The sequence below is a fragment of the Lampetra planeri genome, chromosome 57, assembly GCF_965212315.1.
Source record: "Lampetra planeri chromosome 57, kcLamPlan1.2.h2, whole genome shotgun sequence".
In the NCBI taxonomy this organism is placed as follows: domain Eukaryota; kingdom Metazoa; phylum Chordata; class Hyperoartia; order Petromyzontiformes; family Petromyzontidae; genus Lampetra; species Lampetra planeri.
Window position 1 is genome coordinate 1,740,107 of NC_136163.1, and position 13,253 is coordinate 1,753,359.

Sequence of the window (13,253 nt, forward strand, 5' to 3'; positions counted from 1 at the left end):
CTCTCTCTGTGTCTCTGTCTTTCTTTATCAATGTCTCTCTGCATCTCTCTCTGCATTGCTCTGTCTGTCTTTATGTCTCTCTGTCTCCATCTCTCTCCGTCTCTGTCTCTGTTTCCCTGTCAATGTAACTTTGTATTTATCTCTCTCTGCATCACCCACTCTCTAGATCTCTCTCTATGTTTAGAGGCCTAATTAAGGCACGGCTCCGGCTGGAGCACGCATACCACACACATGTCGGTGATGTGCACGTCTTCTTCGAACGCTGGGGAGCTGGAAAAGCCCTCTGTACCAGCGTGGGCGGCACCCTCATGTTCACCTTCTGAAGCGCTCGCTCGTCAACGTGGCGTGCGCAATGACCATCACCACCACCACCACCACGTGACTTTTCTTTCGTGTTGTGCGCGGTGCTTTTAGCGCCACGGCGCGTGGATTTGTAGCGTTTATTTTCATTTGTTTGCTGGTGACTGTGTATTTCATATCGAAATCGCCTCCAGTGCTGTTTCTGCTGGCGGCAATAAAAGTTGTTTAAAAGTCAAAAGTCTCTCTCCCTCCGTTTCTCTCTCTGTCTCTCTCTCCGTCTCCCTCTTTCTATTTCAATGTCTCTCTGTATATCTATCTCTGTCTCTCTTTCTCTCTGTCTCTCTTTCTCTGTCTTTCTCTCTATGCCTCTCTCTCTCTGCCTCTCTCTCTCTAATGTCTCTGTCTGCCTCTCTCTTTGTCTCTTTCTGTCTCTTTCTCTGTCTGTCTCCACCTCTCTCTGATGTCTCTCTCCGATGTCTTTCTCTGATGTCTCTCTCTGCATCTCCATCGCTCTGGTCTCAGGTCGACTCACGTGAATGCAACGGGAGGAGCGAGCCAGGTGGTGATCACGCAAAGAAACTCGCCCATCAACACAATCATCGTCTTCAACCAGAGGAGGAAGACGCTCGTGGTGGACGCCAAAGTCACGAATCTCTTCCTCAAGGTGCGACCCTGGGAGTGGTGGGGTGGGGAAAGGGAGTGCTATCGCGCGCCTACCACACGCACAGAGACACACACAGTGACACACAAAGACAGTGACAAAAATCCCCCATATAGCCTTAACAGATTGTAGGGGCAAGTGCTGTTAGCAAGCACCTATGAAGGCCGGAGCGGTACACGAGGGGGTGGGTGGCCAGCAACCACGCCCGACCGCCTTTGTCTCCCCAGTTTACGATGTTAACACACCGCACCAGGCACTTAGGCTGAGTCGACCTAGGGGAGGCCCACGACGGGTTCAAATAATTAATACCGGTGTTGGTGGCCGTGAGCGGGAATCAAACTCGGGTCGCCGGGTTCGTAGCACGCTAACCACTGCACCACCGCTCCTCGTGAGATTACGGGGCAGGCAGGACAGTAATCGAATATAAGGATTCGTGTTTTGTTTTTCGGTTGAGCCACATCAGAATGTTTTATTTATCTTGGAAAAATCCGATGAGCTTTGAAGCCCTTTTTGACAAACTCAACCTATTCCATACTCTTTCGTTTTTTTGGTAAAGTCACGAAAGCTTCAAATGAAGATTAAACCTATTTTGTTTTTGTTAACTGGTGTAAGGCCCCAGTGAGCTGCTACAATGTTCCTTTTCAGGAGCGACCTGGCTATCACAATTGATAACTCACCGAAGTGGGCTGATCATCATCACCACGTGGAAATTTATTTCAGCCAAATACTCTAAACGCACGTTTCTAAATGTGGAGGGAAAAACCGGTGGATCTGGAAAAAAATCCCCGCGACCACAGGGAGATAGACACGCAAACTCGAAATATACAGCAGCAGGCGTCAGGATTGGGATCGAACCCACGACCTCCTGTACACCAGGCGAGGTAGTTAACATCTCGCCACTGATGTCCAGTAGGGATGGGTTAGAAAATTACAACAACCAACGATTCTAGATTTGAAGCTTTCGTGACTGCAAGGATTCATATTCTTAGGTTTTTTCGGTAAAGTCACGTAGGTAAAAAATTCTTAGGTTTTTTCGGTAAAGTCACATAGGTAAAAAAAAAAAATTTTTTACCTACGTGAGAATAACAACCAACAATACAAAACACTGATTGGTGTGCAAAGTACAGCAACGGTATTAAAATAATGTAAAACTAAATTAATAAACTAAAACTAGACTGTGTTTTAATTGTTACCGGGTACAGGAAGGCCCAACTGAGCTGCTAGGTAGTAGCTTCTTTGCAGAAGACGCCTGTCTGTCACGAATGTCGTTCAACGGTCGTCGGGGAAGCGAGATGGCCAATGGGTCTCCAACCGATACCCCTCTCCCAGTGCCACCTCCACCCATGGCTACGCCAGCTACCAACCTACAGCATGGCTGATCACGATGATGATGATGACGAGTGATCACTGATGATGGTGGCTAATGATGATGACTGCTTCCGCTGATGATGGCTGATGATGGCTGCTGATGATGATGGTGGCTGATGATGGTGATGTGGCCGCAGGAGTTCCCCGAGCGGAGTGGGCGCTACCCTCGCTGTGCCATCGTGGGGAACGGAGGGATCCTCGCCAACAGCTCCTGTGGCTCCCAGATCGACGCAGCGGACTTCGTGATCCGGTGAGAGGGGAGGGAGAGTGGGGAGGGAGGGAGAGAGTGAGGGAGAGTGAGAGAGAGGGAGTGTGAGAGTGAGTGTGTCTATAAATGTGGGCAGGGTTAAACTCTAGACATGTAAGCACGATTGACCTCTAGACGTGTGGGCAGGATTGAACTCTAGACGTGTGGGCAGGGTTGAACTCTCGACGTGTGGGCAGGGTTGAACTCTCGACGTGCGGGCAGGGTTATGGCTCACCCCCTTCACTGTCCACCAGATGCAACATCCCTCCCGTGGGGGGCGACTTCCAGGACGACGTGGGAAGCAAAACGGACATCGTCACCTCCAACCCGAGCATCTTCATCAATCAGTGAGCGAGCGAGCGAGTGCGCATGGCCGCGTGCCGATGGTCGACTCAGCCTCAAGTGTGCAGAAAACGACGCCAACTGGGGAGACAAAGGCGGCCCCGGCCGTGGTGCTGGCCCAACCCAACTCACCCAGCCAGTGTACAATTTCTCCTCTTCACGAACAGCACTTACCCCAACATTGGCGGATCTTTGTCGTTTGTGTTGCCTCGGTCGACTCAGCCTCAAGTGAGCACACCAGTGTGCCATGTGTGTACTGAACGTTGCCATTGGGGAGACAAAGGCGGCCCTAGGTGCGTTGAAGGCCCAACCAACCCGCCCGGTGTGCCCGCACCACCGGCCTTCACAATTGTTGACTCACTAACAGCACGTGCCTCAAAGGCTACACACGGGGGAATCTTTATCTTTCATGATAGTTATTTTTTTGGGCTATATTGCGTTAATATAAACGTTATGTCATTAAACCCGTCACCACCCGACACAGCCAATAAGTCAGTTTTAGTGTCACGTGAACATAACTCAGCCAATTCGTCACAAGTTCAGGTGCACCGGTGTGTTGGAGAGCAAATCCATGACATTTACAACTCTGAGTCTGACGTTTCACAAGCAATTACAACCGGCTTCATCAGGTGGGACGGCTGGATTTGTGGAGACATCCTCCCTCCTCTTCCGTTCATTCAAGAGAGGGCTAGATGTGACGACGTTCCTTGTGAGCTCCTCACTGAAGTCAGTGGGGGGGAGGGATTTGATTTGTGCTTTGTTTGCAAGGGCCTCTGTGCCGTGAGCAGAGTCGTCCAATAGGAGGTAGGTGGGCGAACGAATCAGGGGCCGACCGTCCTGGGCCACGCCCCCCGCCCCTGCACTACGACGTCTGTCGAACCCTGGCGACGCTTGTGGCGCCACCAACTCGGAGTGGCGGTTATCTGAACCGGTCCTGGGCTTCTCCCCTAGGTCAACCTGGCCTCAAATGAGTACCTGGGTGTGACTCTTTGGTTCTTTCGGTAAAGTAACGTATAAAGAGAAAATAATAAATTAAATACTAGCATACGACGTTTCGATTGCAACACAAGCAATCATCATCAGGTATAAATGAAATAGAAACACAAATCTAGTATACTTAGAAATGTAATGTAATACAAGAGAGAGTCGGATAACATAACAGTCAACACCCTACCTGGTTGATTACTTTCTTCCTGAGAATGCTAAATTTGAGAGAGATAAAACACAGAACCAGAGACATATAGACAGACATATAAGTAGAGACAGATATCGCAGAGATACATAGAGAGAGAGAGAGACGTACATAAGCACACAGAGAAACCACGTCTCTGTGTCGAGGCCTTAAATAGAGAGAGGGGGCGGGGGCGGAGAGAGACGGAGGGGTTAGAGGAATTAGCATGTCAATGAGTGGCACGCTGCAGAGAGGGAGAGGGACAAACACAAAGACGGCCCCGCCGTGGTGTTGGCCACCCACCCCCTCGTGTGCCGTGCCGGCCTTCATAGGTGCTCACTAACAGCACTTGCCCCAAAAGTCTGTAAAGGCTATACGGGGGATCTTTGCATTTTTGTTTGTAACCCCATGTGCATTTATACATGTGTAACCCCGTGTGTGTAACCCCGTGTGAGTGTGTGTGAGTAACCCCATGTGTGTGTAACCCCGTGTGTGTGTGTAACCCCATGTGTGTGTATGTAGATTCGAGTCCCTGATCGGGAGAAGGAAGAAGTTCATCAGGAAGATGTCTTCGTACGGCGCCAGCATCCTGCTCATCCCAGCCTTTACCGTGTCTGCATTCACGTCGCTTGCGTACAGGGTAACCACGGGCCCACTCACATCCACCGTGTCCACCAGTGTCCACCTGTGCACCACGTGTCCATTCTGGATCACACGTGGCAGCGATTCCTCACACCCCCGTCCCCCTTCCTCCCCCCACGCCCCGCCCCCCAGGCCATATTTACCCTGGAAGACTTTGAGTCCCAGCAGCGCGTGGCCTTCTTTAACCCCTCCTACATGAGGGCCATCTCTCGCTTCTGGATGAAACGTGGCGTCAATGAGTCGCGCATCACCTCGGGCCTCATGATGGTAACGATGCACCACGGGAACAGTCTCCAGTGTCTCCCAATGTCTTCCGTGTCTCAAAGTGTCTACACCCTGTCTCCCAGTATCTTTTAGTGCTTCCCAGTGTCTCCAGTGTCTGCCAGTGCCTCCCCGTGTCTCCCAGTGTCTACACCTCTGCCTGCTCGTGTCTCCCAGTGTCTCCCATTTCTTTCAATGACTCCCAGTGTCTACACCTCTGCCTCCCTGTCCCCCGTGTCTCCCAGTGTCTCCCCGTGTCTACACCCCTACCTCTCGTGTCTCCCAGTGTCTCCCTGCATCTCCCCACGTCTCCATTTTTGTTTCATTAATTAAATTAATTTTTTGAGTAAAAGCTCGCCCCAATTGGAGAGGGCATCGCAATACGTTATGGTATAAATTAAACGAAGGTAGTCCTCCTACCTACATGTTGCACCCGAAATTAAGGACGTGGGCAGGTGCTCCAAATCGAGGGCTAACACATTAATTGTGATAATCTATAAAATGCAACAGCACGTGTGTCATACAGAAATTCTCAACCGAGTCGCCATTAACCACGTGACTGTTGTACAGGTCAGGTTACTCAACAACAGTTTCCCTTAAACCCAATTCCACTACTGATAAACCATCTTTGTCTTTAATCATAACCTTAACACTTCACTATTCGAATATTACTTTAATCCTAAGCTGCATGTCTATCTATACCATCCACTTATATTAGCATCTTACACCCATTATCTGTACTGTATATGTACTCTATACGTACTGTAAAAAAACAAATTTGGGTCCTTTTCCTGTAAAATGCAACAGCACGTGTGTCACAAACACAGCAAGTCGCCATTAACCACGTGACTGGTGGACAGGTCCGGTTACTCAATAACCCTGCAAGCCACCTACAGGCCCTACTCAGTATCGCATGCTGGTGTCCACACGAGCATTGATGTACTGCACAGGACATAAGGGACGTTCACAAAACCACACTTTAATCCATTGCTGCACGAGGAAATAACTAAAAGAGTGGTCAATTCCTAGTGTGCCACATATAAAATCAACACACGTACCAAAATATCGACCACAGGCCAAAACGGGCAGGTGTCGTGGTAGCACAATCAGATAGTGGTTAATACTGAAGCACAAATCAAGAGATAAGATCAACTGGTTTTTAGTCAAGGTGCAGCTCTGGCAGATGCAGAGGGAGCAGCCTGTGTCTCCCCGTGTCTCCCCATGTCTCCCTATGTCTCTCCGTGTATCCTTGTGTCTCCCAGTGTCTCCCAACTTCCCCTTGCATCTTCCCTCCTAAGTACGTCTGAGCATTTCTTTATGAGTCCACCGCTACGGTGGCTAGGAGATGTATAATCGGAATTTACGTGCCTTTCTCTATCCCTCTCCGCGGTAGCGTAGATTTTTTTTCAGGGTCCTCTGGTTTTTCCCCCCCACATTCAAAATCAACAACACACGTTTATAAAATTTGGCTGCTGATGTAAAGTTCCAGACGATGATGATGATGATAATAATAAGCCAATCTTGATTTGAAGCTTTCGTGACTGTAGGAATCCATACTCTTTGGTTCTTTCGGTAAAGTCACGTAGGTATAAAATAAAATGAATCACGAAGTTTCGGACGCAACACAAGCGTCCGTCATCAGTTGGGAAAGCATGGTCTGCTGCTGAGGCAGACTGTTTAAAAAGGTTTGAAATGGGTGTAGCCCAAGGGTCATAAAGAAGTGGCCGGGGCTAGTGATATTAATGTGAGAAATGAGCATGTAACTGTAAGATAGGAGAGCGGCCTCCTGATCATGCAACTGTAAGATAGGAGAGCGGTCAACTCGACGAGGACACAGAAGTGGCTGTGTTAATGTGAGAAATTAGCATGTTAATAAGAAATCGAAGAGTGGTGCAATCCAAAGGCATGAGTGCAACCCAACGGGTGCAATCCAAAGGGCATGTGAGTATGAGAGTGCAATCCAAAGGACATGTGAGCATGAGAGTGCAATACAAAGGCATGAGAGTGCAATGCAAAGGACATGTGAGCATGAGAGATCTAAGAGAGAGGCATAGAGAGAGACACACAGAGAGTCGGAAATAACAGCTGACATAGGCAGGTAGGATGGAAACATCACAGTCAGTTAAGACTTTATCTGGTTAATAACGTCCTACCAATGATTGCTCAGTTTGTACCCATCCTCTCGGTTGAAGTTGTGTCTGTGTTTATATATCTGGATGGCTTCATGAACAAATCTCTGAAGGTAGCTGGTAGGCTTGCAGAGTACCTCTGTCTTGGAAAAATCAATTTCGTGTGAGCCCACAGCGTTAAAACAATTATCGGAAACGGCAGAGGTATTGGTCCTACCGTTTTCCAGATCTGCCTTGTGTTCACGAATGCAGTCCGAGACATTTGGTTTCGTTTCCCCAATGTAACTGCTGCCGCAACCACAACTCAGTTTGTGTGCTGTGTTGAAACGAACCTGGATCTTGTGTTTGTTTAAGATTTTGGAAATCTTTTTGGTAACCCCTGATATGTACGGTAAAGTGATGGTTTTGGATGGATCCTCAGAAGGTTGTTTCCGTTCATCCTGAGGGCTTGGTGTACGTGCTCCAACTCACTGGCTAGGTGGTGCTGGTCGGAGATGCAACGGGCCCTATGGTGTAGTGTTTTGATGAGGGAATTCTTCTGGGCTGGATGGTGGTGGGAGTCAGGCTTTAGATAGGCATCCGTGTGGGTGGCTTTCCTGTAGACCGAATGTCCCAACGAGCCATCAGGTATCTTCTCGATCAAAACATCCAGGAATGGTAGCTTGCCATCATTTTCCACTTCCATGGGGAATTTAAAATACGGGTGTATGGAATTGACGTTGTTGAGAAATGGGTTAAGTGCTGGCAGGCCATGTGGCCAGATGATGAACGTGTCATCCACATATCTCTTCCACAAGGAAGGACATAGGGTGGATGTCTGGATGGCATCAGTCTCAAATTTGTCCATGAAAACATTCGCTACCACTGTCGATAAGGGAGAACCCATTGGGGTACCTTAATTTTGTTTGTAGAATATACCATTCCAGGTGAAGTATGTGTTGGTAAGGCAGTGCCTTACCAAAGTTAGTACATTTGGATTCAGTCCTTGTTGCACCCGAAACGGCGTGATTTAATTTATTTTATACCTACGTGACTTTACCAAAATATGCAAAGAGTAATAATAAACCACTTCATTGAGATATCATTCATGATAGCCAAGTGGCTTCTGAAAGAAGAGCTACGTAGCATCTCAGTGATTCCTTACGCATTGGGATCCTCGGATGTAATGCACATTATACATTCGTATTTATATTAGCAGCTAAAAATGGTTAAATAGTTTAAATAGCATGTATATACTCCCATAAAATTATCCCCGTGTCTCCCAAAACATCTCCCACCCTCCCCTATCTCCCCCCTCCTCACTCCCACACCCTTCCCCCCCCCAGACAAGCGTGGCCATGGATCTGTGCAACGAGGTGCACGTCTATGGCTTCTGGCCGTTCGTGTACGACCTGCCCACCCCGGTGCAGGTGAAGGAGGACGAGAGAAGGAGGAACCCAAAGAGGAGCAGGAAGAGGAAGAAGCGGGCGCAGGCCGCCGTGCCCCTCACGGCCGCCCCTGTTGACCGACCGCTGGGCCGCCGGCTGCCCCACCACTACTATGACAACCAGCAGCCCAAGTCGGGGCACTACATGCCCAGCGAGTTCGCGGAGCTGCTGAGGCTGCACAGCCGCGGGGTGCTCCGCCTGCACGTGAACGCGTGCGGGGGGTAGTGATAGCGCGGCGGTGGTGGCGGCAGCGCCTGGGGGGAGGGGGGGGCTGGTTGTTACCCACGTTCCCACCAGAACCCACGTTCCCAGCAGAACCTACGAACCCCCCAAGAACCCACGTTCCCCCTCCAGAACCCACGTTGCCACTAGAAACCTACGTTCCCCCACCAGAACCCACGATCCCCCCAAGAACCCACGTTGCCACTAGAACCGACGTTCCCACCAGAACCCACGTTGCCCCAACAGAACTCAAGTTCCCCCCAAGAACCCACGTTCTCACCAGAACCTAGGTTCCCACCAGAACCCACGTTCCCCCCCGGTACCCACGTTCCTCCTCCAGAACCCACGTTGCCCCTCCGGAACCCACGTTCTCCCTCCGGAACCCACGTTCCCCCTCCAGAACCCACGTTCCTCCTCCAGAACCCACGTTTCCACCAGAACCCACCTTCCCGCATCAAAACCCACATTCCTCCTCCAGAACCCACGTTCCCCCTCCAGAAACCACGATCCCCCTCCAGAACCCACATTCCCACCAGAACCCACATTCCCCCCGTTACCCATGTTCCCCCTCTGGAACCCGCGTTCCTGCCGGGGGGGGGGGGGGCCTCCGATTTCTCTCTCCGATGCCTTTAAAGACGTTTACGAGGCCTAAGGTCTTCGTCAGGCCTAGAAGGGACTCAATGTGCGGGGGTTTAGCTCTGATCTGTGGATTCCTTCAGACCTGGGGCTGAAGGGAAATCAGAGTTTACAATTTGTAGTAGGCATTTACACGACGTAGCAATGCACACCTACTTGTCACTAGCCAGCCAGCCAGCTGCCTAGCAAACTCGCCGTAGGAGTTTTGCCAGGCTTAAGATAACAATCGCCTGGTCGAAGAATTCTCCATGACGCTGAGATTCGTTTCGGTCCGACAGTTTTCACTCGGGGTGAAATTTCACAAGACCCTGACATTACCAGAATCAGATAATGTATTTTTACCAGAGGAGGAATCCGAAGAGCTATGAAGCTCACATATGTTTGCTGGGCAATAAAACCAGTCGAGGCTCAGGGAGTGGTGGGCATTTGGCTGGGAAGTAGGCAACCAGTGTTCGTGAGTTTAACCTAATTGTTTTACGATGTTTTAAAGCACAGTCCATTCTCCCTATACCGCGATATAGGGTGGATACGAATAGGATATATGACGAAATCGAGCGAACGGAACTACGGTCGCGTGAGTGGGGATAAGCGGTCGTATGGTTGCCTCGGTTTAGCGTCATACAATAAAGGTATTGGGATGCTGCTGAATGCTTTTGGATACTACCTAGAGTCACAACAAGGCATTGGGATGCTGCTGGATGCTTCTAGATGCTACCCACCGTGCATCCTCAATCTACGTTGGGCCCTGCGTATGCATTTCACGCACGTTATCGCGGACCATGCTTTACCCCCTGCATTATATGTTATTTATTACAACGCCATGTTTCCATAATGCGGCATTCTTCCGGAACGCGACTACTGCCTCCCGCCGTGTTGTCGGGCAGCAGGACCGTCATATAAATGACGTTCGGTATTTATTTACGACGTGTTTGAACATCTTAACACAACTCCTATTTTATTGCCAGAAAGGGTCAACATTTTTTTATTATTTTTCATACTTTGATACTGGCATAAAAGGTATCACATGAGAAAGCTGATCACCCCGAGCTATACATACTATAATACACGTGCATTGTCTTTGTGCTGTTCGCTTTTTGGCATTCTCTGGTCTGACACTGGTGGTGAGACTACATGAAAGACAGCAGAAGTCTGCTGTCTCTGGTGTAGGCCAATCAGTTTCAAAGACAACGCCCATGCATTATCAGAGCACGTTTGTTTGCATGTTCACCACAAGTACTGTTTGTGGTTAATGCAGTGCTTGATTCCTTGCGATAAGTATCTATTTGGTTCAAACACCAAATAGAAACCTCCTGTTTTATTGGCAGAAAGGGTAAAGCCTGTTCTGATTTTTCGTACGTAATATGTTGAACTTCTTTCTCACCACCGTACATAGCCAACCGCGTTAATTGGAGGTGTAGGGGAAGGACAACAAACTAAACACAACAACAAGAATTTCTAAAGAAATTAGTTTGCCAATCTAGATGATGATTTAAAAGTGCCACAACTCCCAGTCGCTTCCTAATGTCGCAAGGAAGGAGCGTTCCAGACGGCACCAGAAGCGCGTCTGAAAGCGCCACGTGGCGACGATGCGGTGATCGCCGTCTTCGTTCGATGGCTTGACCAGAAGCCGCCGCCACCGCTTGCGAAAATGACGAGCGGAGTTCGTGTGACAGACGGAATCAAGTAGGGCTGAACGATTTGGGGAAAATATCTAATTGCGATTTTCCTGACAGATATTGTGATTGCGATTTGATGTGAGATTGATTTTTTTTAAAGTCAAGCTTCGGTTCAATATTCACTGTGTAATAGATGTAAAACATGTGATGGAGTATTGCCCAATGATACCATCACAATATGAACTGTTCTATATATTCTAATGCAAGGATGAGAACTTAAATGATATGCATTGCTTCCAACATGTATTTATTTTAAAAAAATAATTGAAATAGAACAATCAAACATAGAATAATTGTTAAGGTAAATAAATAAAGTTAGAATAATAAAAGTAAAACAATCCCAATAAGAAAGTCATAGGACCTTTCAGGTAATCAATAGAACATTATTTACTGATATCCAGCATATAGCTTATGAATTAACACTACCACAGAATAATTATCAAAAAACGATCTCTAAATAATAATAGAAATAGGAATATAAATACTCTTTGGTTCTTTCGGTAAAGTCTCGTAGGCAGAATAAAAATAGATCACGACTTTTCGATCGCAATGCAAGCAATCGTCCTCGGGCAGAAAAAAGAGGAGGCAAGCTGATGATGCAGGCTGCTTTTAAAGGGTAGAAATGGGCGTAGCCCAAGAGTCAAAGGACTGAGAAACAAACGACTGCATTAACGATAATCGGCGGTAGGGGGAGAGAGAGGGGTGGGGCAGAGATAAGAAAGGGGCTACGCGTGAGACGAGGGGAAAACGGCGGCAGGGGGGAGAAAAAGATTTGTCCATGAAGCCATCCAGATATATAAACACAGACACAACAACCACGACAAGTGTGATCCAGGGTATTTAGTCTTTCTGTTTACAATCCCCTCAATGCCCTCTCTCACATGTAAAATTTACGATCTCCAAAGTAGATGTGCAACTTGCGCATATACAGAAACGTAATTTATTACTTTCTTCGTGGTGTGTAAAGGATGATTATGATGATGATTGTTTTTCGGTGTGATCACGGTTAGCTATGTTTCATGGTGGAAATATATATGGCAATTCTGTAATATGTTTATATCTTTTTCCCTCCTTCTACCCTTCCACTGGAATCAACTCCCCCTGTACATAGACTCAGCACTGCTAGCCATAGAGTCAACACTCCCCATAGACTCAACACTACTCATAGACTCAACACTGCTAGCCATAGAGTCAACACTCCCCATAGATACTTTTTGGTTTTTTCGGTAAAGTGACGTAGGTAAAAAATAAAATAAAATAATTGAAAACAACTAAATTAAATCACGACGTTTCGGAGGCAACACAAGCTCCCGTCTTCAGGTGGAATCGTTACAGCCAAAGTCACTGTAGTAAGTTGGTATGCACTGCTGTAATCATAGCAGGTACCACCACAGTCAGTACGTACTGCTGTATTCATAGCAGGTACCACCACAGTCAGTATGCACTGCTGTAATCATAGCAGGTACCACCACAGCAGTATGCACTGCTGTAATCATAGCAGGTACCACCACAATATGCACTGCTGTAATCATAGCAGGTACCACCACAGTCAGTATGCACTGCTGTAATCAAAGCAGGTACCACCACAATATACACTGCTGTAATGATAGCAGGTACCACCACAATCAGTATGCACTGCTGTAATCATAGGTACCACCACAATATGCACTGCTGTAATCATAGCAGACACCACCACAGCAGTATGCACTGCTGTATTCATAGCAGGTACCACCACAGTATGCACAGCTGTAGTCATAGGATACCACCCCAGTCAGTATGCACTGCTGTAATCATAGCAGGTACCACCACAGTTGGTATGCATTGCTGTAGCGAAAGCAGGTACCACCACAGTCGGTATGCACTGCTGTAGTGAAAGCAGGTATCACCACAGTCGGTATGCACTGCTGTAGTGATAGCAGGTACCACCACAGTCGGTATGCACTGCTGTAGTGAACGCAGGTACCACCACAGTCGGTATGCACTGCTGTAGTGAAAGCAGGTACCGCCACAGTCGATATACACTGCTGTAGTGAAAGCAGGTACCACCACATTCGGTATGCACTGCTGTAGTGAAAGCAGGTACAACCGCAATATGCACTGCTGTAATAAGAGCAGGGACCACCACAGTCAGTACGTACTGCTGTATTCATAGCAGGTACCACCACAGTCAG

At 48.1% G+C, this 13,253-nt stretch overlaps 1 protein-coding gene across 4 annotated transcripts in view; it reads left to right on the forward strand.

Moving 5' to 3' along the window:
- LOC144735859 (alpha-2,8-sialyltransferase 8E-like) overlaps positions 1 to 12,131 on the forward strand; it is a 51,265-nt gene extending 39,134 nt beyond the window's left edge. For all 4 annotated transcript variants that reach the window (XM_078618402.1, XM_078618404.1, XM_078618405.1 and 1 more), the window contains 6 exons: positions 823 to 964; positions 2,467 to 2,579; positions 2,831 to 2,923; positions 4,612 to 4,729; positions 4,864 to 4,998; positions 8,447 to 12,131. In XM_078618402.1, coding sequence (XP_078474528.1) covers positions 823 to 964; positions 2,467 to 2,579; positions 2,831 to 2,923; positions 4,612 to 4,729; positions 4,864 to 4,998; positions 8,447 to 8,773 — 928 coding nt within the window. In that variant the 3' untranslated portion in view covers positions 8,774 to 12,131. The remainder of the gene's footprint in view (positions 1 to 822; positions 965 to 2,466; positions 2,580 to 2,830; positions 2,924 to 4,611; positions 4,730 to 4,863; positions 4,999 to 8,446) is intronic.
- Positions 12,132 to 13,253: the final 1,122 nt, after the last annotated feature.